General features: G+C 37.4%; 2 protein-coding genes across 2 annotated transcripts in view; both read right to left on the bottom strand.

The window, feature by feature from the left end:
- Positions 1–5: 5 nt before the first annotated feature.
- On the bottom strand, positions 6–2,186 carry LOC116680495 (isocitrate dehydrogenase [NADP], mitochondrial-like; the record flags this gene model as incomplete). The annotated part of the gene is made up of 4 exons (XM_032509499.1): positions 2,183–2,186; positions 617–751; positions 128–288; positions 6–29 (listed from the first exon to the last, which is right to left on the bottom strand). Coding segments are annotated over exons 1-4 (324 nt in total), but the record flags the coding sequence as incomplete, so codon positions are not given.
- The window catches only part of LOC116680494 (uncharacterized), a 27,152-nt gene continuing 930 nt past the window's right edge, over positions 1,043–27,264 (bottom strand). Inside the window, exons 2-13 of the mRNA XM_032509498.1 lie at positions 15,305–15,443; positions 14,872–15,082; positions 14,448–14,552; positions 14,046–14,079; positions 13,831–13,902; positions 13,244–13,351; positions 10,561–10,622; positions 9,604–9,888; positions 6,772–8,647; positions 4,664–4,759; positions 3,311–3,355; positions 1,043–2,825 (exon numbers count right to left, since the gene is read on the bottom strand). Of these exons, the coding sequence (XP_032365389.1) occupies positions 2,599–2,825; positions 3,311–3,355; positions 4,664–4,759; positions 6,772–8,647; positions 9,604–9,888; positions 10,561–10,622; positions 13,244–13,351; positions 13,831–13,902; positions 14,046–14,079; positions 14,448–14,552; positions 14,872–15,012 (3,051 nt within the window). The 5' untranslated portion in view covers positions 15,013–15,082; positions 15,305–15,443 and the 3' untranslated portion in view covers positions 1,043–2,598. The remainder of the gene's footprint in view (positions 2,826–3,310; positions 3,356–4,663; positions 4,760–6,771; positions 8,648–9,603; positions 9,889–10,560; positions 10,623–13,243; positions 13,352–13,830; positions 13,903–14,045; positions 14,080–14,447; positions 14,553–14,871; positions 15,083–15,304; positions 15,444–27,264) is intronic.

A 27,264-nucleotide genomic window follows, 5' to 3' on the forward strand; every position in this document is an offset into this window, starting at 1 on the left:
TGGTCAATAACAAAGTCTGTGGCCCTGTACTGTGAGATCAGACATCAAGCCTGAGCTGTCAGATTGCTCCTCCATCAGTTAGGATGCATCTTTGTTAAGAGCAAAACACACATTTCGCATTTCTTACCTGATCACCAAAAGCATGTCTGCCGATTGTTATGGCTTTTGTCCAACCGGGAACAAGACGAGGGATGTTTTTACAAAGGATTGGCTCACGGAAAACGGTGCCACCCAAGATGTTCCGGATGGTTCCATTAGGACTCTTCCACATCTTTTTCAGCTTAAACTCTGAAAAAGAAAAGTGTAAAACTGTAAGCTTTTGCCATTTGAACTCAAAGCAAGGCTCAAGAAAAATTAAGAAACTCACTCATTAATATCCAAAAAGAAAAAAACATGCTTTTTTATATTTCACATTACATGTATTCCTATGAAAATACTCACGCACATGCAGCGGATTTTATTACTTATGCAGCAATTGGTTGAAAAATTTAATATTTTGTATTTCTAAACATTTTATAATGCTAGAAGTCATCTGATTTGCTGTATAAATTCCACACAAATGCTAGAATAGTACATATAGCACAGTTAGCGTATAATTAGGCCTTGTCAAACTTACCCTCAACTCGGGCCTCATCTGGGTGATGGTGGACACTTGACAGCCCATTGTATTTATTGGTCGCGAGAGCAGAGTCGATGGTGACCGGTTTCGTCTGTCGGTCACGGTAAGGCAGACCCAGGTCAAAGTACTCAGCTCAACATCACATTGGGCAGGATGGTGGACATGTACAAATTGAGGAGGTGCTGTAGGAACCCACACACACACACACACACAACACACACACACACACCACACAACACACCACCACACACTACACACCACACACACACACACACACACACACACACACACACACACACACACACACACACACACACACACACACACATACAGGCATATGTGGTTTAAGAGACCAATTTGCAGATTCTTGCGTGGCAGTGGTTTATGAGACCACACCTAACGCAACATCTGGTAAACTTAAAAGACATATCAAAAAATTTTGTTTTACATGCAGAACACAAATCTGACTTCAAAATCATATTTTTTCTTTTAGAAAAATATGTGACATATCACAGGCTTACGGGGTCACACAAATGGTGGTTTGTGAAACCAACAGTGTTTATGAGGTCTGTTTACATATTACACACACACACAAACCAGGTAACGGTATAAGAGGACTGACCAACATTACAAGACCTATAATAATGCAGTACTATATTTAATCTCTTAAAAACCTTTTTAAAGACCCACTACAATCCTCATTTTTAGTTATTTTCATTCTCAGTGGTCTTTAATTTGTTATGAAATTTTTAGCCAAAATAACAAAACTTTTTGAGTTAGATTAATAATTGGATGACAAATTAATGACTGAATGTCAACCATTACTTTTTCAATGTGAGCAGCCAAGGCCAGATATGTGATTGACTGTTTTCCCTAAATGAGGTAATGGTTACTGGAGTCAGAGGTTTGATATTATGTTGGATGGAGGACAAAGGTCCTGACGGGCATCTAAGCAAAGTTTTGTCTATGGACCGGTATAGTAAATTCTGTATATTGTAGATGTGTTGGATCTGCCCATATTTGGGCATGTCTCAAACTTTTGGCATTATCTGTTTGGTTTCCCCAGAGGACACACACTTTAGAATTGAAAGGAGCATCAGAACTTAATGTGTACTGATCATTCATTCACTTCTCCTTGATCAAGTAAATAAACATTTTCAACGCAAGACATCCTGGACTCATGTCTACTCTCTCCACTGATGTATGGGGCTGCATGATTAAAATCTCTAACAGCACGTAAAGTAACGATAATCGTGCTTTTTTTAATGGATTGTTTAATATTGTTTCTAATTGTTTTTAGAAGCTGATAATGCTTTTGATTGGTTGAGGTTATCAACCTGAAATAGACAATTCTGAGTGAATAAATTCAGAAAAGAAAGAAAATGAACTGAGTTTCCTGCACGTAATCTGTTTTTTTCTAGGCCTTTCAAGTTTGGCATGTTAAGGAAGAGTAAGAAACTTGACAAACACAAGCTGTTGTATGACACCATAGATATAGTCTAAAAAGACAACACAAAAAATGGAGTGCAAATGCACCAGTTGTTGTATTGGAGCCTTACTCACCCATAAAAATGTAGTCGACGTTAGAGGTGATCCTATCAGGATTTTTTGGGCCGATAACCGATACTGATCACGGGCTATTTGAAGCCTTAAATTTTTTGTGTAGCATTGCATATTGATGTAACTATTCTTGAGAACATTAACTTTCACAATTAGGAGATTTCAATTTCAATTCATTTATTTCAAAGGGACAATGTGCAACATTGAACATATTGGAAAAAAAACAACATTATTGCACCCCAATTGCAGCCAGAGGCTGATTTACATTGGCTGTCCCCCCGCCAGATGTTACCGGCAACTTCCCAGAAAAACATTTTAAAAAATTACACTTAATAATATATAATGTATAATATAACGATTATTATTTGAAAATTATTTTTTGTTTATCGTCACAACGCTGGCTGCACACATATTGTTTTTTAGTGTGGGTGGCGGTTTTGGCGCTTAAAAGTCAGCCCCTTGTTTCTCACAAAGTCTCTAATGTTTTGGCATGTTCTATTTTTCAGTGCTGGCTGTTCACATTCTTTGCAAACCACACACTCCTTCTTTGATGCTAAATGACCTTTAATTATGTGAGACTTGAAATGTCTCAGCACAGCTTTTTCTTCTGCTTTGGTCCATGGTCTTCGTGTCTTGTCTTTGCGTACTGAAAACAAACAGGATGACATAATTGTTAGTATGGCTGGCTACGACTTTCATCCGGATAGAAACAATTAACCATGACAATTAATAGTGGTTTTGTGAAAGTGACTTTGCCAGCTGTTTACTAATTGTAGTAAATGACGTATTTCCTGTATGCGTGTGTCTGTAATCCGTAAAACTGTTTCCACTGCAAAAGGTTGCATATTTCGTTCATTAAAATGTTGACTTTTCCACTTCCACCGTAAAACATTTCAAGCAATATTTCACGTTTTTTTATAAATTTCCAGCGTTTTCATTAAGATTTTTTTCCTCTGCAAATTGAACATAAAAACCCCACTTCTCTCTTTTTGTTGTTCTCTGTTTGTCTCTCTGTCCCTGCATGTTGATCTGATGATGGTGATGACCTCTTTGTAGGCCCAGAAACTTAACTGAAGGTTAAGCACTGGATATTATAAACTTGATACGTATTATAATGTAACTTGATCATACCATTATGTACAGGAGGGAGTCCATCTGCATCAGGAGTGTCCATGTCTGAAAAATGTGTAACAGAAGAGCATAGTAGATGCCTTTTATTAAAAAGTATTTGTTGTTCAATTTTGTAAAGAAAGGAATTGAATATTATTTACTATATTAGTACTATATAACTGAGGACAAGAACTGAGGTTCAATAAACACTAATATCCAACATCAGTTAGCTCAATAAAAGCAGAAATAGATCATATAGGTTTACATTGTATTGAAACTTCATTTCCTGATCCAAGAAAAGTTTCGGGGTTCCAGTGATTTTCAGTCAAATATGTCTTTAGATGGCTGTTTCACATTTATCTGCAACCTGTGAAGACCATAAGTAATATGGCCGTTTCCACTGTTCATTGTTTATGCTTCAGTCAGCAAAAATAGTTTTATATGCTTCCAAAACAATATGGTTTTTATTATAGTTCAAGCACTTTTCAAGCACTTTCAATGCCCATTTTAAAACTTTTTACAGCACCTTATACACAAGTTTTATTTTCAAAATCAAACCTGCCTGAATCAATGTAAATGGGAGGATTTGAGCCAAATGACATTCAGCTGGGTCATTCTGTGTCAAATCCGACTAAATCCAGGAAAACAACTCTCTTAGATTTAGCCTTGGTTTTGGGACACATTCTTAATATATACAAGGTTTGATCAAAATCAGACAGTAACAACAACCCAGAATACTCTAACAGTGCACAGGCACCTGCCTGAAAAATAGCCTATTTTAATTTTTTTTTAATTACTTCATTGCCAAGACATATATGTATCTACTGGAATAGAGCAGTTTAAATATTATATAAGGCCACCCTCAACTTTACAGTGGGCTACTAGCTAGGTGTGGGGGTGGGGAAAATCGATAAACCATCGCAATATTTTCAGTGGCAATACTGTATCGAAACACAGGCGCTAAATAGGGATCTGTTATTGTGTATAGTGGTCAGTTTGTCCCATTTTGCAACAATTAAAGTGACATGAACAAACAGAGACATTTATCTTTTTAAATAAAACAGATCTTGACAAAGTTTCGTTTTAGGGACGTCATTTGAAATTGGGAAAAATTTGAAGTTGGAAAAAAGGTTATGAATTTCCCCCTGCCAGTGGGGCTCTCGGGCTTAGGAGGTTAAGAGGATTCTTAAGTCCTTAAGAATGTTTGAATCCGGGAAACGCGGCCATTGTTGTAAAGTGGCCAGGAGCTACACAAGATTAAAAAAATAAATGATGGAATAGGTAATAATTTAATCAATGGAGAGTGTCTAGAGCTAGTTTCCAGCAGTATGTACTATATGTACCAACATTATAGATCATATTCAAAGTACATACCGTTCAGTTCACGAGGACAATCTACCTCTGCTTTGTTGTGAATGTTTGTTGTGAATGTTTGTTCCTCCTCACTCTCATCATCATCATCTGTGACATCTGGACAAATAATGGGAAAGTACTTTAATTTGGTTAAAAAACAAATTAAAAAGGTTACATTGTGTAATATCTGAATGTTGGAGCGTTATGTCAATGTTACTTTGGTAACTGACTCCGTTTCTGGATCAAGTCAGTTTTCAATGAACACACTTTCTGGAATACCTCCCACTAATAGATCACCGTGATGATTAAATCTAAGTTTCAATGAATAAATAATAAATTCAATCTGTGCCAACATGTCCTATACTGCTTTTTACTGCTATATTTTACATACTGCCTGTCCAACATATAGTCTCATAGATGCTGTGTTGTCCAGGGGATTGTACATCAATGTCACTGCCACATTGGACTACGCAAGACTGGCCTGTAAATAAACACACGGAAACAGAGGCTGGGGCTTTCTGGACAGAAACCACAAAATTACATTTCTCACCTGATCTCAATAAGTCACCTTGTAAAAAAAATCTGACCTGTTTCACCAATTTATGACATAGGCTCATGTTTAAGGGGCAAATGTGAAATACGATCAGGATGTCGGCACAGGGTTATTATTTTGAAAATTTACTGGATGCAGACGCACCGCATTTTATCAGTGTAGGTGACTTTTCCCCCACTGCGTCCTGTGAGCAGACCTCTGTCCTGGTTTTGTTGTTGAAGTTTGTAAATCCGGCTAGTTTGCTGGGGCCACAAATAAAGAAAAAGGAAAAGCTGTAGCTGCGAGGTGGAGTGAATGATCAATGGTGGTGCTACAACTGTGGGTCAGGACACCGGTTTTGTGATGCAAATGTGTTACTCTTTTGAACACATTGTTTTGTCAAGCAAAACACTTTCTTTGTGACCCCAGCAAACTAGCTGGAATTACAGAACTCTACAACACTGAAGCTGAGGATGTCATACAACTTCATGTCAAAAAATGACCTTAATAAGGCCTTACAACTCATGTTGCATATAAGAGCAAAAATTAGATCCATGAGGTCAAAAGAACTGCTCCAAGAGCTCAGGGAGAGTTGTAGAAAGGCACAGATATGAACAAGGCTAGAAATAACAAACCGGCATTTATTGTTTCTGAGAGCTCAGTGTCTCCAACCAGGACTGGCCATCCAGCCAAACTGAACAGTTGGGGGAGAAGAACCTTGATGAGAGAGGTAGCTAAGAACCTGAAGATGACTGTGACTGAGCTCCAGAGACCCAGGTTGCAGGCCGACAACCACTGCTGCAGATCTGCACAAAAGCTGGTCTCTATGGCAGAGGTGACCAATGAGAGCTTCTCCTCAGTGAAAGACAAATAAAAAGGCTTCACAGTTACTCACAGCCTGGGAGTTCATCAGGTTTGTTTTTTGCCTTTCATGTGTTTCTGAAACTATCTCCATCTCCACACAGGATATCTGGAACTCAGTCAGAGGGATCTTTGGGGTGCTTACCTCTCTCACCAAGGTTCTTCTCCCTAGCTGTTCAGTTTGTCTGGCCAGTCAGCTGTAGGAAGAGTCCTGGTTGACCCAAACATCTTCCATATTACACTTATGGAGACCACTGAGCTCTTGGAAAAAAAAGGCAGTAGATTTTTTTTCTAGCCTTGTCCAAATCTCTGTCTTGCTACAGCTCTCTCCGGGCTTTTCTTCAGCTCTTTTGACTTCATTTTTGTTCTGATATGCACTATGAACTGTAAGGTCTTATTTAAAAAAGTGTGTTCATTGAAAATCCAAATCAAACCAATTCATTCAAGACAGCTGGACTCTGATGAAGGTGTGGAACCATCTCAAAGCTGAACAAAGAAAAATGGACGGCGCCTGAATGACCTACATTAGTGTGACAGCAAAGTTACGTATTTACTGAAGTATTTACCTGATAGCTTAATTAATTACTTTGAAACCACAAGATTCACAAAAGGCATGGTCTATAAAACTCCAGTAATGAAGCCCTCTAAAGATCCTTTAAAACCAAGATTTCTTTAAATACATACTATAACCCCTTTAGGTCTACATTTTACATAAATAACATAAGAATTTTAATACCTTCAATTTCGTCAAGAGATTTTCCTTTAAGCTCATGCATCTTTCCCTTTTCCAGTGCAAGGAGCAACTTGGAAATTTTGGCACTCTGTATGGTAGGCTCTGACAGACGGTAGAACTGTCTATGTACTGATATATCGTGCCCCATAAAATCAGCAAGCTGATCTAGTTCATTGCTCTTCAAGTTCAGGATTTGTGATGTGGTCGCTATGTCTTTGCGCAGTTGAGTTGATCGTAGATACTCTGGCCTCTTGGCACCACACTCATCTGCGAGCTGTCTGAGACACTGATGTCCTCTGTAGTAAGTCAGACAATTTGGTACAGCAAACAAGTATTCATTTTGGTCTGGGACACCACATTCTTTCCTCTTCTCAATCATAATGTTGAGTCCATTTACCATCTTAGGTGTCAGCAGCACTGCTACCTTTCTATCCCTTTTTCCTTTTAGTTCAACACGCTCAAAATAGTTGCAGAGTTTCTTTTCACACTCTGACAGCCCCAATTCATCAAGGGTGTTTGTTTCTTTGTTTCTTTCCAGAAAGTGTCTCAGTTTCATCTTTGAGACCTCCCCAACACGTCTTCTATTGAAAAGGACAATCTTGGTCAATGCGGCTTTTGCAAGGCTGGAGTAGTTCTGCACTGTTGTCTCCTTCTTTAATGCAGCAGTTGCTGATTCAACAGTTTTGTCAAGATGCTTGTTAAATTTCGTTACATCATCAGTGAGCGGTAATTTGGCTGTTTTGTTATATTTCAGGTCACTAATGGTGCTTAAGGCACAGTGGGATATGTACTCCGACCACTTTGCAGTATAAAGCTTCTGAAACGCCTTTGAGGATTTAATCAAGTTGTCATCTCCAGCCATAAGAGCATGACAATGAATGATGTCACTCACTTTCAACAGTGAGTGTCCAATTTTAAGTGCAAGGCTTGGAGTTTTGTAACAGTTCTTTTCTTTATCAAATCCTGCTGTTTCTTTTACTGCTTCAATTACTTCCATGAAATTACCTGGTTTTATGGCATCCTCTAAGGTTAGGATTAAAGACCTTTTGCGAATGGTTTGCAGGAATCTTCCCAGCTGACGGATTTTTTGGCGGATATAGTCATGTTTTGAAGGGTCATGTCCATGTTTTGCGAAAAGGGTGTCAGCATACCGAAGAAGGCAGAAGTCATTACGAATAACACTTGCAATGACATCGTCATGCATATGGCTTAACATTTTAAGCACCCCATCATCAACTGTGCTTGAACATGCTGACTGGATTGCAGATGCTAGGCCGAGCACTCTTTTTCTTCCTTGATGATCCTGTTCCTCTGGTTTGGAGGAGCACCTTTTCATATGTCTCCATAGTTCTGGTCGCAAAAACATACCCTTACAATGGATACAATATTCATATTTTTTGCATTCAACCTTCTTGGCTCTGCGCTTCACTTTGAGCTGACCACTTCCTTTTTTCAGCACATCTCTGTTATACTCAAAGTTTCCCCTGTTGCGAAGATTCTCTAGAAGCTTCTTCCTAGTTGTTGAGCTTGCTGGGAGACTAAGGGCATATGCAACATCAGAATTCTCTTTTATGTGAGTTTTATAATGCCGCGCTATTTTGAAATGAAAATCCTTGCAAATGAAGCAGAAATTTTGTCCTGCTTTTACAACACTGGTTGAAGGTACTGTGTTGGTGCAAGATTGTCCAGTGTTAGGGGTGTCATCTGTGACATTACAGTTCATAGAGGTATCCATTAGTGATTCTTCAGCGACCTGTAATGTTGGGTTTGCCAAGCTGTTTATTGGTTCCTCATCCTCTGTGTCACTTTCTGAGCCTGGAACGTATTCTGGATCAGATACATCATCCGATAGCTCCTCTTCACTGAAGTCACTTTTATTCTGATTAAAATACAAGGAAAATAAAAGAAACCATAAGGCATACATAACACCTGTAATAAACACTACATGACAATCAACAAGCAACAAGCAACTGGACCTCATATGTTTCTCACTGTGCTTTTATAAACCACTACTGAGCGCGCAGACACACACACAAACTAGGACTGTTCAAAATGTTTAAAAAGAAAAATATTTTAATAACAAAAGAGAAAAATTATTTCACATAAGTTGCTCAAAGCGGTCAAAATAATGAATGTGGAAGCAGTCTAGGGACAACAAATGTTGTAGAAATGCCACTGTGTGGACTATAGTTTAACTGCTGAGCACATGGCTAATTAATTATGCTCATACTCTGCTCGTTCACTTTTATTTTTGTTCTGTTTGTTTGCTGGCTTTTATTGTTGAAGTTTTGTTTCCAGTCATTCCATGTCAGAGAGTGTTAAACTCCACACCTCTCTTCTCCTGTTATTTTAGATTAGATAGATAATTGCGGTGGTAAACATACTACAACTATGGGTAGGAGGGGGAAGCGTAATTTAAGCAGATGGAGCAGTGTCGTTCACCTTGTGTTAAAGCCGCAGTACATAAGTAAAAGTACGACGACGCTTAATTTATTAACAGTGAATTGAAGTCAAGTGGTAGATATGTTACCAAAGGTCAGTCGCTGAAGTAATTAAGTGGTTGCTCAAGTAGTTGAAAAGAAAATCTTGATTTAGCAATTTCATTTTATCAACATCATCCTAACTAAAAAAAATTACGATGTATAATCGATTTATTTATCACAAACACACGGAAGTCTTTGTGCTAAAATAGTGCTTCTAACTGCTAAACACACAAGGGTTATTGGACCATATCAAATCATGAGTCATATACAGAAGCAGAAAGCGAGCATCTTTTCAGGTCATGTTAAAGAATTTCTTGCATTTGAAGCTATACCAACAAATGTACAAACAAACCTCTTCAGGGAGCACTGTAGAGGAGAGAAATGGTGTGTTGCCTGCAGATAGAGAGACGACTGGTGAGTGGTCTGCAGATGGAGAGACAACTGGTGAGTGGTCTGCAGATGGAGAGACAACTGGTGTGTGGTCTGTAGATGGAGAGACGACAGTTGAGTGGTCTGTAGATGGAGAGACGACAGTTGAGTGGTCTGTAGATGGAGAGACGACAGTTGAGTGGTCTGTAGATGGAGAGACGGCTGGTGTGTGGAGAACAGGTTTCTCTACTGTACATGGAGCCATAGGCTGATGGAGGGGAAAAAAGGGAGAACAGAGGAGAATGAAAGAGGGAGACATGGCAGTTATTTCAATGTAGAACATCTGCTGCTGAAATACTGAATTTGAAATTGAGCTGATCTACCAACTCACACACATTAAATATTATCTGAACATATTTAGCTAGAACATTTACTGAGCAGACTCACAATATTTACATTTTGCTCAATGGTGAATACCTTGTGAAATTTGATTCTATAACTCATAATTGAACGGCAATTTTTGGAAACGTGGTTAACAAATAATGACAAGTCAATGAGGATGCTGCCATTACATCTTTGGTATAGTGGACTGCTAGGGTATTTCACCTTACTGATGTTTTCAAAGTTCATACAATTTCAAATGTAATTTGTGTTTTGTTTTCAAATCAAAATAGAGGTATCAGCATCTGTGAGAGTCCACAGTCAAAGAATTATTTTGGTGACATCAATTTGAGAATACATTTTGTTACATTCACTGTTAACACCAAATCTATTACCCATGACACAGAATACACTATTTGAACTAACACTTTAAACCTTTTGGAAAAGCAGTTCAATAAATATCTTTTTATGCCAGTTCTTAGTGCTTATGTAGGTGTAGGTGGCATAAAAACCTTATGGATACTGCTTCCAGTAAAGGGTTACCAAAATAACTACTTACCAAAGTCTTTTGTCTTTTGTCTTTGGAGTGAAAGCAGTATGTATGCCAGACAGTGGTGCAAACTGTTAAAACCACAAAATACTAAGGTTAGCATTAATGTTGTAATGTTTCACAATGAAGCTACAAAGATATGTACAGCTCGTCAGTGCTACTGTTGAGGAAAACAGGAGGAATTTTGTGCATTCCACACAGAGACCTGAGCAAGATGGCCAGGCACATCCACTCAACACCATGGATCCCTTGTTGTGATGCTGCACAACAGCGTGTCGAACAGCAGGTAGACAGCATCGCTGGGATTTAGCTGTGGTGTGTGGTGGTGGCTGGCCACTTCGCTTTGGTCTTGGGATGAAACTTGCCAAACCCCAGCCTCTACTGTGCTCCTACCGCTACTGCTGTAAACATCGTCAAAATCTCACCCAGTGTTGCTAGAAGACCACTAGTTATTTTTCCTCAGTGCATTGCGCCAGATTTTGACAATGTTTACAGCAGAAGCAGCAAAGTAGAAACCACCATGTTATTTTAATAAACTCCAGGGGCCTCATGTATAAAAGATTTAGCAGTTTTTATACCAGAAGATGGTGTATGGCCAAAACATTAAAAGAGTACTTACATACAGAGGTGGGTAGTAACGAGTTACATTTACTCCGTTACATTTACTTGAGTAAGTTTTTGAAAAAAATTGTACTTCTAGGAGTAGTTTTAAATCACTATACTTTTACTTGTAACTGAGTAGATTAGTGAAGAAGAAACTGTACTCTTACTCCGCTACATCAGGCTACAAGGAGCTCGTTACTTTTCTTTTTACCTCTTTGGTATTCTACGCGTCATTGTTTTTACCCCAGTGTACGTCTCATTTTAATGTTTTATTTTGACAGAGAGAGAGAAAGTCTTCCGCTTAAGGTGGTTACCTTAGGAAAAGTGCGAAACAGCAGCTACATCATGCGGCGTCTTCTGTGTCGACCAAAACAAACGGACATGTGAGCGTTCAACAACTCAACATCTAACCTGAGGAAACGTAGCGGTAGTTTTAGTTTCTGCTGTGGAGAGGTGGATCTTTGTCTTTTAGGTTACATACGGTATGTTTTACACATGCAGTATCCATCCAAATTTAATGTGACAAGTCTCTCACTTAAGCTATTTTGTAATTAATAAATTAATTTTAATTTATTTTATCGATTGGATGAACAATAGTTCGCCTAAATATGATTATTTTGTATTTTTGTCGGTCTGATTGATGCTTGTGTTAAGAAATAAATCAGACGTTACTCAACAGTTACTCACTACTTGAGTAGTTTTTTCACCAAGTACTTTTTTACTCTTACTCAAGTAATTATTTGGATGACTACTTTTACTTTTACTTGAGTCATATTATTCTGAAGTAACAGTACTTTTACTTGAGTAAAATTTTTGGCTACTCTACCCACCTCTGCTTACATACAAAAATATTCACATGTATAAAAGCGGGCGTACGCCAGGTCCTGCGCACATTTCCTTTATACATCACAATCAACGCGAAGTTGAGCGCACGGGCACGAGCCACCGACTCCGCCTTACCTCCTCCTATAAATTAATATGGAAATGCCTGTAGATGCGCCCCGATGTCATTCTTTGTCCAATTTTCCGTCCTCATGTTTAACAGAGGTTAACATGTGTAACATTCTCCAGATGAATGATCAAACTTTTATGGAATATCAGCGACTGCTCAACAGTTTGCGTGATGGCCAGCACATTCTCCCATCAAGGTAATTTTTTATACATCACAAAGTGTCCGTGAAAACCAGCGTACGCAAACTTTTTGTTTGTACGCAACGTTTATACATGAGGCCCCTGGTGTACTTCAGGGCCTTCATCTCGCAATGTGGGCCACTTGTTTTTTCACAGAGTCAATAGCTTGACTCATTGAACAGCCTAATATCTGATTTCTTCACTTTTCTGTATAACAATAACAAAGTTCATGTTTTTTCCTTAATTTTTTGATTTGGAAAACAATGGGTGCAGTTTTCTTAATGCATGTTCACTTGTGAATCTTTAAACTATGATGAGGATTTTAAGGCTTCATTCGCTTTTTAACCTATTTCTGCTGGATGCTTCGCACCGACACATTACATCTACCGCCGGTTACTGCGTTGAACCTGCCGGCTGCTGCGTGGTGCAGCATTTTGTATCCGCCTGTCTTTTCATGACGCGTGCATCAGAGAACGCAACGTCATTGGTTCAAATACACATGAGGCGGGTCTTGTTGGCTATTTAAAGCCATGTGACCACCAAAATGTACCGTAGTTTGCTGAAAATCATGTCAATCAACGAGACATACATGTGCGTTTGTTTATGAATTTTTGAGAGACAAGCAAGAAAATGGTTATGACAGAGGAAGATTTTGACAGCGAGGACAGTGACATTGAGGTGGAAGATAGTGAGGAGTTTGGGAGGGAGGACGTGGTAGATGATGATGATGATGAAGAAGTGCTGGATGATCCTTTGCGCCACGCAGCAGCCGGCAGGAGGTTCAGAGTTGCGCAATGCAGTAACCAGCGGAAGATGTAATGTGTCGGCGCGAAGCATCCGGCACAAACGTGTTAAAAACAACTTTAAGTCTGTTGATTGTGAGGGGATTGTCTTTCTACAGGCAAACACAGTGTACATGTGTAATGCAACATGTTGATCTTAGAATTTTTATACAAACCTTCACATCTTAGCCCCCACCACTTCAATGAAGAAAATGGCCCACGGCAAAGTGAGCATTTTTCAAATGAGCCCAAGTTCTCTTTCACAACACGATGTTTCTTGCAATCTATAAGAAAAAAACACATTGAAATTTATCTTGTGAATACAGATTTGAATTTTGTACTTTGATTACTTCCTCTAGGGGGCTGAAATCTAGCCTTGCAATGCCAGCTCAAATCTTCAGAATGTTTTCTTCTCTGGGATGTTGGGGTTTTATTGTTTATTAAATTCTAGTTTAATTTGAATGTAAATTTGAATGTTATCAATTGATATCCCAGGGGGATTTTGGGACTGTCTTGAGACAACACCGCTGTGTTAAGCAGCGTCAACTGATCCCTGGTGTAAAGAATAGTGTCATGGCTGTACACAGACTCCCCAGACACAGCTGTAATAAGCGTGAAAAACAGTGAGGCCAGAGCAGACACAATTTCACTAGTGTCCGTAGTGCAAATAAATAAAATCCACCAAATAAATCCAAAGAAAAGTAAGATAAAAGTTCGAGGAGAAAGAAAAAAAGAAGAAAACAATGGCTATGCCAATTCTTACCCGTCTCTCTCTTCCTCATTCCTCCTGAATTATCTTGCTTTCTTCTCTTCCTTCCTCTCTGTTCTTCAAAACCTTAAATAGATTATAATGAAAATGAAAACAATTGGATTGTGTAAATTATGTATTATATCCCCCTCAAATGACTTACTACTTATTATAAGGTTTTGCCTGGTATGTCCTTCCTCTATTATGTTTTTTTTATAAATATTTCTTACCATCATTGCAACCCCCTGGCCTCTTGGCTTGCTGCTGTTATCCAACCAAATTTCCATGTGGAAAAATAAAGCAAAACCACAATTAAAACACTCAAAGGTCACACAGCCATTACTAAAACATCAGTCATAAAAGAGTAGATTACGGATAAACAAGAGAAGAGGAAAGAGAAAACCCATCAGTCATGGAAGAATTACATCTCCAGTACCTATGAGATCTATGGTACTTTCGGGTCTAATGCTACTGTGGCAAATTGGCCCAAACACCATGAATAAGCACACAAAACATATAACAAGGGTTATGGAACCATAACAAACCTAAATCCTATACAGAAGCAGAAAGTGAACATTGTTTCAGGTCATGTTAAAACACTTGAAGCTACACCAACAAATGTACTAACAAACCTCTTCAGGGAGCACAGTGGAGGAAAGGAATGGTATGTCGCCTGTAGATGGAGAGACGACTGGTGTGTGGAGAACAGGTTTCTCTACTGTACTTGGAGCCATAGGCTGATGGAGGGGAAAAGGGAGAACCAGAGGAGAATGAAAGAGGGAGACATGGCAGTTATTTTAATGTAGAACATCTGCTGCTGAAATACAGAAATTGAAATTGAGCTGACATATCAAACTTCTGGCTTGCATTTCATTTGTATCCGGCCCCAAAGAAATTATCTATATTATATCACTATCAGAGAGAGGAGACCGAGAGGACGGATAGAAGACAGAAAGGAGACAGAGAAAAAAGATCTTATGCCATGCTGCAGTCTTCTTATTATATACTATTAATTACTATTTTTTAAATAGATTCAATTGGTCACATGTACTCTACCTTGGATATTTGATGCCTTTGGGAAGAACGCCATGGCAGGTTTTCTCCTCCGTAGTCATAGGTTATTTCTTGCCCTTCCTCAATGTCAACAATGGCAAACAAACACAGACTGGGTACACCATCCACCTCTATTTTTTTCATTTTTGCATTTGGTTTTTCAGCATCATTCACGAGTCTGCCAAGTGTCCCATCTTCACTTGAAGCATCAATGCTACAGGAGAAGGAGTTAAATATCATAACAAAATTGGGATTAAGAAGCAAGAACATGATTGCCAAGCATTTCTTTTACCCAGAAATGTCTGCATAGGGCCATTTGCACTAGGGGGCCAACAGAGTCATCGTGGTGCCACTATTTGCCCCCATAGTGGAAACAAGGGTCATGAGTGGTTTTGTTATTGATCAAGAATATCATCCTGCAATTCAGCTTACACACCAATGTTCCGTTCCTTTGTGTTTGAAGACGTATGTATACTCATTCCACGCTGTAGTCTTATCAGTCGTCTTCAAAACTCCTCTGTACTCCAAAACGAATGAACCTTTATGAATGGGCTCCAATGCAAACACACCTCTTCCTATCAATAAATTAATGAATAACAGTTAGTGAAATTATTAGATTGAAAATTTTAAATTGTGATAAAAATGACAATGATGCGGAAAAAAAAATTGAATTCATAAGATCTGCTAACTCACTCATCACATATCTCTACATTACTGTACAGATTCACAATATTTTCTGTTTTTCCTTGATGAGAAAAGGCATAACCTGATGAAAACATTGTGAAATTTGACCCTATAATTGCTTTTGTCATAAGCCAATATTTAAAATCATGCAAAACTGTGATGTGACATACTATATTTTACTGCATGGCCTTGTATGCTTCACGCTGTCGTTATAAACCATCACTGGCCACACAAAAACACACACAAGTCTAATATCTTAAAGTATTGGTTCACACTGTCTCACTGTAGGCCTCACATGCCAAACACCGGTCTCAAAAACCATGACCATGGAAACACAAAAAACACACAAGTCTAATATCTTAAAGTATTGGTTCACACTGTCTCACTGTAGGCCTCACATGCCAAACACCGGTCTCAAAAACCATGACCATGCAAACACAAAAAACACACAAGCCATACTGAATCTTAGTCATATACAGAAGCTGTAAGTTAGCATTGTTTCAGGTCATTTTAAAGCACTTCCTGTGTTTAAATCTACACTGACAGTGGACTGACAAACCTCTTTGAGCAAGACTGCGGGAAACATGGCTGCTGTGTGCAAAAATCTGACCACAATTGACCAAAAACAACAAAAACTGAGCTAAAAAAACAACTAGAACTTAAAAAGGGAATTTAATAAGATTCAAGCATATTGGGATTTGGGGGCCTTTATGAATTGGCTTCAATGCAAACACACCTCTCCCTATCAATAAATAAACGAATAACAGTTAATAAAAACAAGTGTAAAAAAAAGTGAAATTATTAGATAGAAAAATTTAAATCGTGATAAAAAATGACAATCATGTGAAAAAAAAGGTGAAATTCATAAAATCTGCTAACTCACTCATCACATATCTCTACATTACTGTACAGATTCACAATATTTACTGTTTTTCCTTGATGAGAAAAGGCATAACCTGATGAAAACATTGTGAAATTTGACCCTATAATGCTTTTGTCATAAGCCAATATTTAAAATCATGCAAAACTGTGATGTGACATACTATATTTTACTGCATGGCCTTGTATGCTTCACGCTGTCGTTATAAACCATCACTGGCCACACAAAAACACACACAAGTCTAATATCTTAAAGTATTGGTTCACACTGTCTCACTGTAGGCCTCACATGCCAAACACCGGTCTCAAAAACCATGACCATGGAAACACAAAAAACACACAAGTCTAATATCTTAAAGTATTGGTTCACACTGTCTCACTGTAGGCCTCACATGCCAAACACCGGTCTCAAACACCATGACCATGCAAACACAAAAAACACACAAGCCATACTGAATCTTAGTCATATACAGAAGCTGTAAGTTAGCATTGTTTCAGGTCATTTTAAAGCACTTCCTGTGTTTAAATCTACACTGACAGTGGACTGACAAACCTCTTTGAGCAAGACTGCGGGAAACATGGCTGCTGTGTGCAAAAATCTGACCACAATTGACCAAAAACAACAAAAACTGAGCTAAAAAAACAACTAGAACTTAAAAAGGGAATTTAATAAGATTCAAGCATATTGGGATTTGGGGGCCTTTATGAATTGGCTTCAATGCAAACACACCTCTCCCTATCAATAAATAAACGAATAACAGTTAATAAAAACAAGTGTAAAAAAAAAGTGAAATTATTAGATAGAAAAATTTAAATTGTGATAAAAAATGACAATCATGTGAAAAAAAAGGTGAAATTCATAAGATCTGCTAACTCACTCATCACATATCTCTACATTACTGTACAGATTCACAATATTTACTGTTTTTCCTTGATGAGAAAAGGCATAACCTGATGAAAACATTGTGAAATTTGACCCTAAAATTGCTTTTGTCATAAGCCAATATTTAAAATCATGCAAAACTGTGATGTGACATACTATATTTTACTGCATGGCCTTGTATGCTTCACGCTGTGGTTATAAACCATCACTGGCCACACAAAAACACACACAAGTCTAATATCTTAAAGTATTGGTTCACACTGTCTCACTGTAGGCCTCACATGCCAAACACCGGTCTCAAAAACCATGACCATGGAAACACAAAAAACACACAAGTCTAATATCTTAAAGTATTGGTTCACACTGTCTCACTGTAGGCCTCACATGCCAAACACCGGTCTCAAAAACCATGACCATGCAAACACAAAAAACACACAAGTCTAATATCTTAAAGTATTGGTTCACACTGTCTCACTGTAGGCCTCACATGCCAAACACCGGTCTCAAAAACCATGACCATGCAAACACAAAAAACACACAAGCCATACTGAATCTTAGTCATATACAGAAGCTGTAAGTTAGCATTGTTTCAGGTCATTTTAAAGCACTTCCTGTGTTTAAATCTACACTGACAGTGGACTGACAAACCTCTTTGAGCAAGACTGCGGGAAACATGGCTGCTGTGTGCAAAAATCTGACCACAATTGACCAAAAACAACAAAAACTGAGCTAAAAAAACAACTAGAACTGAAAAAGGGAATTTAATAAGATTCAAGCATATTGGGATTTGGGGGCCTTTATGAATTGGCTTCAATGCAAACACACCTCTCCCTATCAATTAATAAACGAATAACAGTTAATAAAAACAAGTGTAAAAAAAAGTGAAATTATTAGATAGAAAAATTTAAATCGTGATAAAAAATGACAATCATGTGAAAAAAAAGGTGAAATTCATAAAATCTGCTAACTCACTCATCACATATCTCTACATTACTGTACAGATTCACAATATTTACTGTTTTTCCTTGATGAGAAAAGGCATAACCTGATGAAAACATTGTGAAATTTGACCCTATAATTGCTTTTGTCATAAGCCAATATTTAAAATCATGCAAAACTGTGATGTGACATACTATATTTTACTGCATGGCCTTGTATGCTTCACGCTGTGGTTATAAACCATCACTGGCCACACAAAAACACACACAAGTCTAATATCTTAAAGTATTGGTTCACACTGTCTCACTGTAGGCCTCACATGCCAAACACCGTCTCAAAAACCATGACCATGGAAACACAAAAAACACACAAGTCTAATATCTTAAAGTATTGGTTCACACTGTCTCACTGTAGGCCTCACATGCCAAACACCGGTCTCAAAAACCATGACCATGCAAACACAAAAAACACACAAGTCTAATATCTTAAAGTATTGGTTCACACTGTCTCACTGTAGGCCTCACATGCCAAACACCGGTCTCAAAAACCATGACCATGCAAACACAAAAACACACAAGCCATACTGAATCTTAGTCATATACAGAAGCTGTAAGTTAGCATTGTTTCAGGTCATTTTAAAGCACTTCCTGTGTTTAAATCTACACTGACAGTGGACTGACAAACCTCTTTGAGCAAGACTGCGGGAAACATGGCTGCTGTGTGCAAAAATCTGACCACAATTGACCAAAAACAACAAAAACTGAGCTAAAAAAACAACTAGAACTGAAAAAGGGAATTTAATAAGATTCAAGCATATTGGGATTTGGGGGCCTTTATGAATTGGCTTCAATGCAAACACACCTCTCCCTATCAATTAATAAACGAATAACAGTTAATAAAAACAAGTGTAAAAAAAAGTGAAATTATTAGATAGAAAAATTTAAATTGTGATAAAAAATGACAATCATGTGAAAAAAAGGTGAAATTCATAAGATCTGCTAACTCACTCATCACATATCTCTACATTACTGTACAGATTCACAATATTTACTGTTTTTCCTTGATGAGAAAAGGCATAACCTGATGAAAACATTGTGAAATTTGACCCTATAATTGCTTTTGTCATAAGCCAATATTTAAAATCATGCAAAACTGTGATGTGACATACTATATTTTACTGCATGGCCTTGTATGCTTCACGCTGTCGTTATAAACCATCACTGGCCACACAAAAACACACACAAGTCTAATATCTTAAAGTATTGGTTCACACTGTCTCACTGTAGGCCTCACATGCCAAACACCGGTCTCAAAAACCATGACCATGGAAACACAAAAAACACACAAGTCTAATATCTTAAAGTATTGGTTCACACTGTCTCACTGTAGGCCTCACATGCCAAACACCGGTCTCAAAAACCATGACCATGCAAACACAAAAAACACACAAGCCATACTGAATCTTAGTCATATACAGAAGCTGTAAGTTAGCATTGTTTCAGGTCATTTTAAAGCACTTCCTGTGTTTAAATCTACACTGACAGTGGACTGACAAACCTCTTTGAGCAAGACTGCGGGAAACATGGCTGCTGTGTGCAAAAATCTGACCACAATTGACCAAAAACAACAAAAACTGAGCTAAAAAAACAACTAGAACTGAAAAAGGGAATTTAATAAGATTCAAGCATATTGGGATTTGGGGGCCTTTATGAATTGGCTTCAATGCAAACACACCTCTCCCTATCAATTAATAAACGAATAACAGTTAATAAAAACAAGTGTAAAAAAAAAGTGAAATTATTAGATAGAAAAATTTAAATTGTGATAAAAAATGACAATCATGTGGAAAAAAAGGTGAAATTCATAAGATCTGCTAACTCACTCATCACATATCTCTACATTACTGTACAGATTCACAATATTTACTGTTTTTCCTTGATGAGAAAAGGCATAACCTGATGAAAACATTGTGAAATTTGACCCTATAATTGCTTTTGTCATAAGCCAATATTTAAAATCATGCAAAACTGTGATGTGACATACTATATTTTACTGCATGGCCTTGTATGCTTCACGCTGTGGTTATAAACCATCACTGGCCACACAAAAACACACACAAGTCTAATATCTTAAAGTATTGGTTCACACTGTCTCACTGTAGGCCTCACATGCCAAACACCGGTCTCAAAAACCATGACCATGGAAACACAAAAACACACAAGTCTAATATCTTAAAGTATTGGTTCACACTGTCTCACTGTAGGCCTCACATGCCAAACACCGGTCTCAAAAACCATGACCATGGAAACACAAAAAACACACAAGTCTAATATCTTAAAGTATTGGTTCACACTGTCTCACTGTAGGCCTCACATGCCAAACACCGGTCTCAAAACCATGACCATGCAAACACAAAAAACACACAAGCCATACTGAATCTTAGTCATATACAGAAGCTGTAAGTTAGCATTGTTTCAGGTCATTTTAAAGCACTTCCTGTGTTTAAATCTACACTGACAGTGGACTGACAAACCTCTTTGAGCAAGACTGCGGGAAACATGGCTGCTGTGTGCAAAAATCTGACCACAATTGACCAAAAACAACTAAAACTGAGCTAAAAAAACAACTAGAACTGAAAAAGGGAATTTAATAAGATTCAAGCATATTGGGATTTGGGGGCCTTTATGAATTGGCTTCAATGCAAACACACCTCTCCCTATCAATTAATAAACGAATAACAGTTAATAAAAACAAGTGTAAAAAAAAAAGTGAAATTATTAGATAGAAAAATTTAAATTGTGATAAAAAATGACAATCATGTGGAAAAAAAGGTGAAATTCATAAGATCTGCTAACTCACTCATCACATATCTCTACATTACTGTACAGATTCACAATATTTACTGTTTTTCCTTGATGAGAAAAGGCATAACCTGATGAAAACATTGTGAAATTTGACCCTATAACTGCTTTTGTCATAAGCCAATATTTAAAATCATGCAAAACTGTGATGTGACATACTATATTTTACTGCATGGCCTTGTATGCTTCACGCTGTGGTTATAAACCATCACTGGCCACACAAAAACACACACAAGTCTAATATCTTAAAGTATTGGTTCACACTGTCTCACTGTAGGCCTCACATGCCAAACACCGGTCTCAAAAACCATGACCATGGAAACACAAAAAACACACAAGTCTAATATCTTAAAGTATTGGTTCACACTGTCTCACTGTAGGCCTCACATGCCAAACACCGGTCTCAAAAACCATGACCATGCAAACACAAAAAACACACAAGTCTAATATCTCAAAGTATTGGTTCACACTGTCTCACTGTAGGCCTCACATGCCAAACACCGGTCTCAAAAACCATGACCATGCAAACACAAAAAACACAGAAGCCATACTGAATCTTAGTCATATACAGAAGCTGTAAGTTAGCATTGTTTCAGGTCATTTTAAAGCACTTCCTGTGTTTAAATCTACACTGACAGTGGACTGACAAACCTCTTTGAGCAAGACTGCGGGAAACATGGCTGCTGTGTGCAAAAATCTGACCACAATTGACCAAAAACAACAAAAACTGAGCTAAAAAAACAACTAGAACTGAAAAAGGGAATTTAATAAGATTCAAGCATATTGGGATTTGGGGGCCTTTATGAATTGGCTTCAATGCAAACACACCTCTCCCTATCAATTAATAAACGAATAACAGTTAATAAAAACAAGTGTAAAAAAAAAGTGAAATTATTAGATAGAAAAATTTAAATTGTGATAAAAAATGACAATCATGTGAAAAAAAGGTGAAATTCATAAAATCTGCTAACTCACTCATCACATATCTCTACATTACTGTACAGATTCACAATATTTACTGTTTTTCCTTGATGAGAAAAGGCATAACCTGATGAAAACATTGTGAAATTTGACCCTATAATTGCTTTTGTCATAAGCCAATATTTAAAATCATGCAAAACTGTGATGTGACATACTATATTTTACTGCATGGCCTTGTATGCTTCACGCTGTGGTTATAAACCATCACTGGCCACACAAAAACACACAAGTCTAATATCTTAAAGTATTGGTTCACACTGTCTCACTGTAGGCCTCACATGCCAAACACCGGTCTCAAAAACCATGACCATGGAAACACAAAAAACACACAAGTCTAATATCTTAAAGTATTGGTTCACACTGTCTCACTGTTGGCCTCACATGCCAAACACCGGTCTCAAAAACCATGACCATGCAAACACAAAAAACACACAAGCCATACTGAATCTTAGTCATATACAGAAGCTGTAAGTTAGCATTGTTTCAGGTCATTTTAAAGCACTTCCTGTGTTTAAATCTACACTGACAGTGGACTGACAAACCTCTTTGAGCAAGACTGCGGGAAACATGGCTGCTGTGTGCAAAAATCTGACCACAATTGACCAAAAACAACAAAAACTGAGCTAAAAAAACAACTAGAACTGAAAAAGGGAATTTAATAAGATTCAAGCATATTGGGATTTGGGGGCCTTTATGAATTGGCTTCAATGCAAACACACCTCTCCCTATCAATTAATAAACGAATAACAGTTAATAAAAACAAGTGTAAAAAAAAAAGTGAAATTATTAGATAGAAAAATTTAAATTGTGATAAAAAATGACAATCATGGAAAAAAGGTGAAATTCATAAGATCTGCTAACTCACTCATCACATATCTCTACATTACTGTACAGATTCACAATATTTACTGTTTTTCCTTGATGAGAAAAGGCATAACCTGATGAAAACATTGTGAAATTTGACCCTATAATTGCTTTTGTCATAAGCCAATATTTAAAATCATGCAAAACTGTGATGTGACATACTATATTTTACTGCATGGCCTTGTATGCTTCACGCTGTCGTTATAAACCATCACTGGCCACACAAAAACACACACAAGTCTAATATCTTAAAGTATTGGTTCACACTGTCTCACTGTAGGCCTCACATGCCAAACACCGGTCTCAAAAACCATGACCATGGAAACACAAAAAACACACAAGTCTAATATCTTAAAGTATTGGTTCACACTGTCTCACTGTAGGCCTCACATGCCAAACACCGGTCTCAAAAACCATGACCATGCAAACACAAAAACACACAAGCCATACTGAATCTTAGTCATATACAGAAGCTGTAAGTTAGCATTGTTTCAGGTCATTTTAAAGCACTTCCTGTGTTTAAATCTACACTGACAGTGGACTGACAAACCTCTTTGAGCAAGACTGCGGGAAACATGGCTGCTGTGTGCAAAAATCTGACCACAATTGACCAAAAACAACAAAAACTGAGCTAAAAAAACAACTAGAACTGAAAAAGGGAATTTAATAAGATTCAAGCATATTGGGATTTGGGGGCCTTTATGAATTGGCTTCAATGCAAACACACCTCTCCCTATCAATTAATAAACGAATAACAGTTAATAAAAACAAGTGTAAAAAAAAGTGAAATTATTAGATAGAAAAATTTAAATTGTGATAAAAAATGACAATCATGTGAAAAAAAAGGTGAAATTCATAAGATCTGCTAACTCACTCATCACATATCTCTACATTACTGTACAGATTCACAATATTTACTGTTTTTCCTTGATGAGAAAAGGCATAACCTGATGAAAACATTGTGAAATTTGACCCTAAAATTGCTTTTGTCATAAGCCAATATTTAAAATCATGCAAAACTGTGATGTGACATACTATATTTTACTGCATGGCCTTGTATGCTTCACGCTGTGGTTATAAACCATCACTGGCCACACAAAAACACACACAAGTCTAATATCTTAAAGTATTGGTTCACACTGTCTCACTGTAGGCCTCACATGCCAAACACCGGTCTCAAAAACCATGACCATGGAAACACAAAAAACACACAAGTCTAATATCTTAAAGTATGGCTCACACTGTCTCACTGTAGGCCTCACATGCCAAACACCGGTCTCAAAAACCATGACCATGGAAACACAAAAACACACAAGTCTAATATCTTAAAGTATTGGTTCACACTGTCTCACTGTAGGCCTCACATGCCAAACACCGGTCTCAAAAACCATGACCATGCAAACACAAAAAACACACAAGCCATACTGAATCTTAGTCATATACAGAAGCTGTAAGTTAGCATTGTTTCAGGTCATTTTAAAGCACTTCCTGTGTTTAAATCTACACTGACAGTGGACTGACAAACCTCTTTGAGCAAGACTGCGGGAAACATGGCTGCTGTGTGCAAAAATCTGATCACAATTGACCAAAAACAACTAAAACTGAGCTAAAAAAACAACTAGAACTGAAAAAGGGAATTTAATAAGATTCAAGCATATTGGGATTTGGGGGCCTTTATGAATTGGCTTCAATGCAAACACACCTCTCCCTATCAATTAATAAACGAATAACATTAATAAAAACAAGTGTAAAAAAAAAGTGAAATTATTAGATAGAAAAATTTAAATTGTGATAAAAAATGACAATCATGTGAAAAAAAAGGTGAAATTCATAAAATCTGCTAACTCACTCATCACATATCTCTACATTACTGTACAGATTCACAATATTTACTGTTTTTCCTTGATGAGAAAAGGCATAACCTGATGAAAACATTGTGAAATTTGACCCTATAAATGCTTTTGTCATAAGCCAATATTTAAAATCATGCAAAACTGTGATGTGACATACTATATTTTACTGCATGGCCTTGTATGCTTCACGCTGTGGTTATAAACCATCACTGGCCACACAAAACACACACAAGTCTAATATCTTAAAGTATTGGTTCACACTGTCTCACTGTAGGCCTCACATGCCAAACACCGGTCTCAAAAACCACCATGGAAACACAAAAAACACACAAGTCTAATATCTTAAAGTATTGGTTCACACTGTCTCACTGTAGGCCTCACATGCCAAACACCGGTCTCAAAAACCATGACCATGCAAACACAAAAAACACACAAGTCTAATATCTCAAAGTATTGGTTCACACTGTCTCACTGTAGGCCTCACATGCCAAACACCGGTCTCAAAAACCATGACCATGCAAACACAAAAAACACACAAGCCATACTGAATCTTAGTCATATACAGAAGCTGTAAGTTAGCATTGTTTCAGGTCATTTTAAAGCACTTCCTGTGTTTAAATCTACACTGACAGTGGACTGACAAACCTCTTTGAGCAAGACTGCGGGAAACATGGCTGCTGTGTGCAAAAATCTGACCACAATTGACCAAAAACAACAAAAAACTGAGCTAAAAAAACAACTAGAACTGAAAAAGGGAATTTAATAAGATTCAAGCATATTGGGATTTGGGGGCCTTTATGAATTGGCTTCAATGCAAACACACCTCTCCCTATCAATTAATAAACGAATAACAGTTAATAAAAACAAGTGTAAAAAAAAAGTGAAATTATTAGATAGAAAAATTTAAATTGTGATAAAAAATGACAATCATGTGAAAAAAAAAGGTGAAATTCATAAGATCTGCTAACTCACTCATCACATATCTCTACATTACTGTACAGATTCACAATATTTACTGTTTTTCCTTGATGAGAAAAGGCATAACCTGATGAAAACATTGTGAAATTTGACCCTATAATTGCTTTTGTCATAAGCCAATATTTAAAATCATGCAAAACTGTGATGTGACATACTATATTTACTGCATGGCCTTGTATGCTTCACGCTGTGGTTATAAACCATCACTGGCCACACAAAAACACACACAAGTCTAATATCTTAAAGTATTGGTTCACACTGTCTCACTGTAGGCCTCACATGCCAAACACCGGTCTCAAAAACCATGACCATGGAAACACAAAAAACACACAGTCTAATATCTTAAAGTATTGGTCACACTGTCTCACTGTAGGCCTCACATGCCAACACCGGTCTCAAAAACCATGACCATGGAAACACAAAAACACACAAGTCTAATCTCTAAAGTATTGGTCACACTGTCTCACTGTAGGCCTCACATGCCAAACACCGGTCTCAAAAACCATGACCATGCAAACACAAAAAACACACAAGCCATACTGAATCTTAGTCATATACAGAAGCTGTAAGTTAGCATTGTTTCAGGTCATTTTAAAGCACTTCCTGTGTTAAATCTACACTGACAGTGGACTGACAAACCTCTTTGAGCAAGACTGCGGGAAACATGGCTGCTGTGTGCAAAAATCTGACCACAATTGACCAAAAACAACTAAAACTGAGCTAAAAAAACAACTAGAACTGAAAAAGGGAATTTAATAAGATTCAAGCATATTGGGATTGGGGGCCTTTATGAATGGCTTCAATGCAAACACACCTCTCCCTATCAATTAATAAACGAATACAGTTAATAAAAAAAAGTGTAAAAAAAAAAAGTGAAATATTAGATAGAAAATTTAAATTGTGATAAAAAAGACAATCATGTGAAAAAAAAAAGGTGAAATTCATAAAATCTGCTAACTCACTCATCACATATTCTACATTACTGTACAGATTCACAATATCTGTTTTTCCTTGATGAGAAAGCAAAAGGCATAACTGATGAAAACATTGTGAAATTTGACCTATAACTGCTTTTGTCATAAGCCAATATTTAAAATCATGCAAAACTGTGATGTGACATACTATATTTTACTGCATGGCCTTGTAGCTCACGCTGTGGTTATAACCATCACTGGCCACACAAAAGCACACACAAGTCTAATATCTTAAAGTATTGGTTCACACTGTCTCACTGTAGGCCTCACATGCCAAACACCGGTCTAAAAACCATGACCATGGAAACACAAAAAAACACACAAGTCTAATATTTAAAGTATTGGTTCACACTGTCTCACTGTAGGCTCACATGCCAAACACCGGTCTCAAAAAACCATGACCATGCAAACACAAAAAACACAAAAGTTCATATCTCAAAGTATTGGTTCACACTGTCTCACTGTAGGCCTCACTGCCAAACACCGGTCTCAAAAACATG

This window comes from Etheostoma spectabile, unplaced genomic scaffold (genome assembly GCF_008692095.1).
Source record: "Etheostoma spectabile isolate EspeVRDwgs_2016 unplaced genomic scaffold, UIUC_Espe_1.0 scaffold00018478, whole genome shotgun sequence".
Lineage (NCBI taxonomy): Eukaryota > Metazoa > Chordata > Actinopteri > Perciformes > Percidae > Etheostoma > Etheostoma spectabile.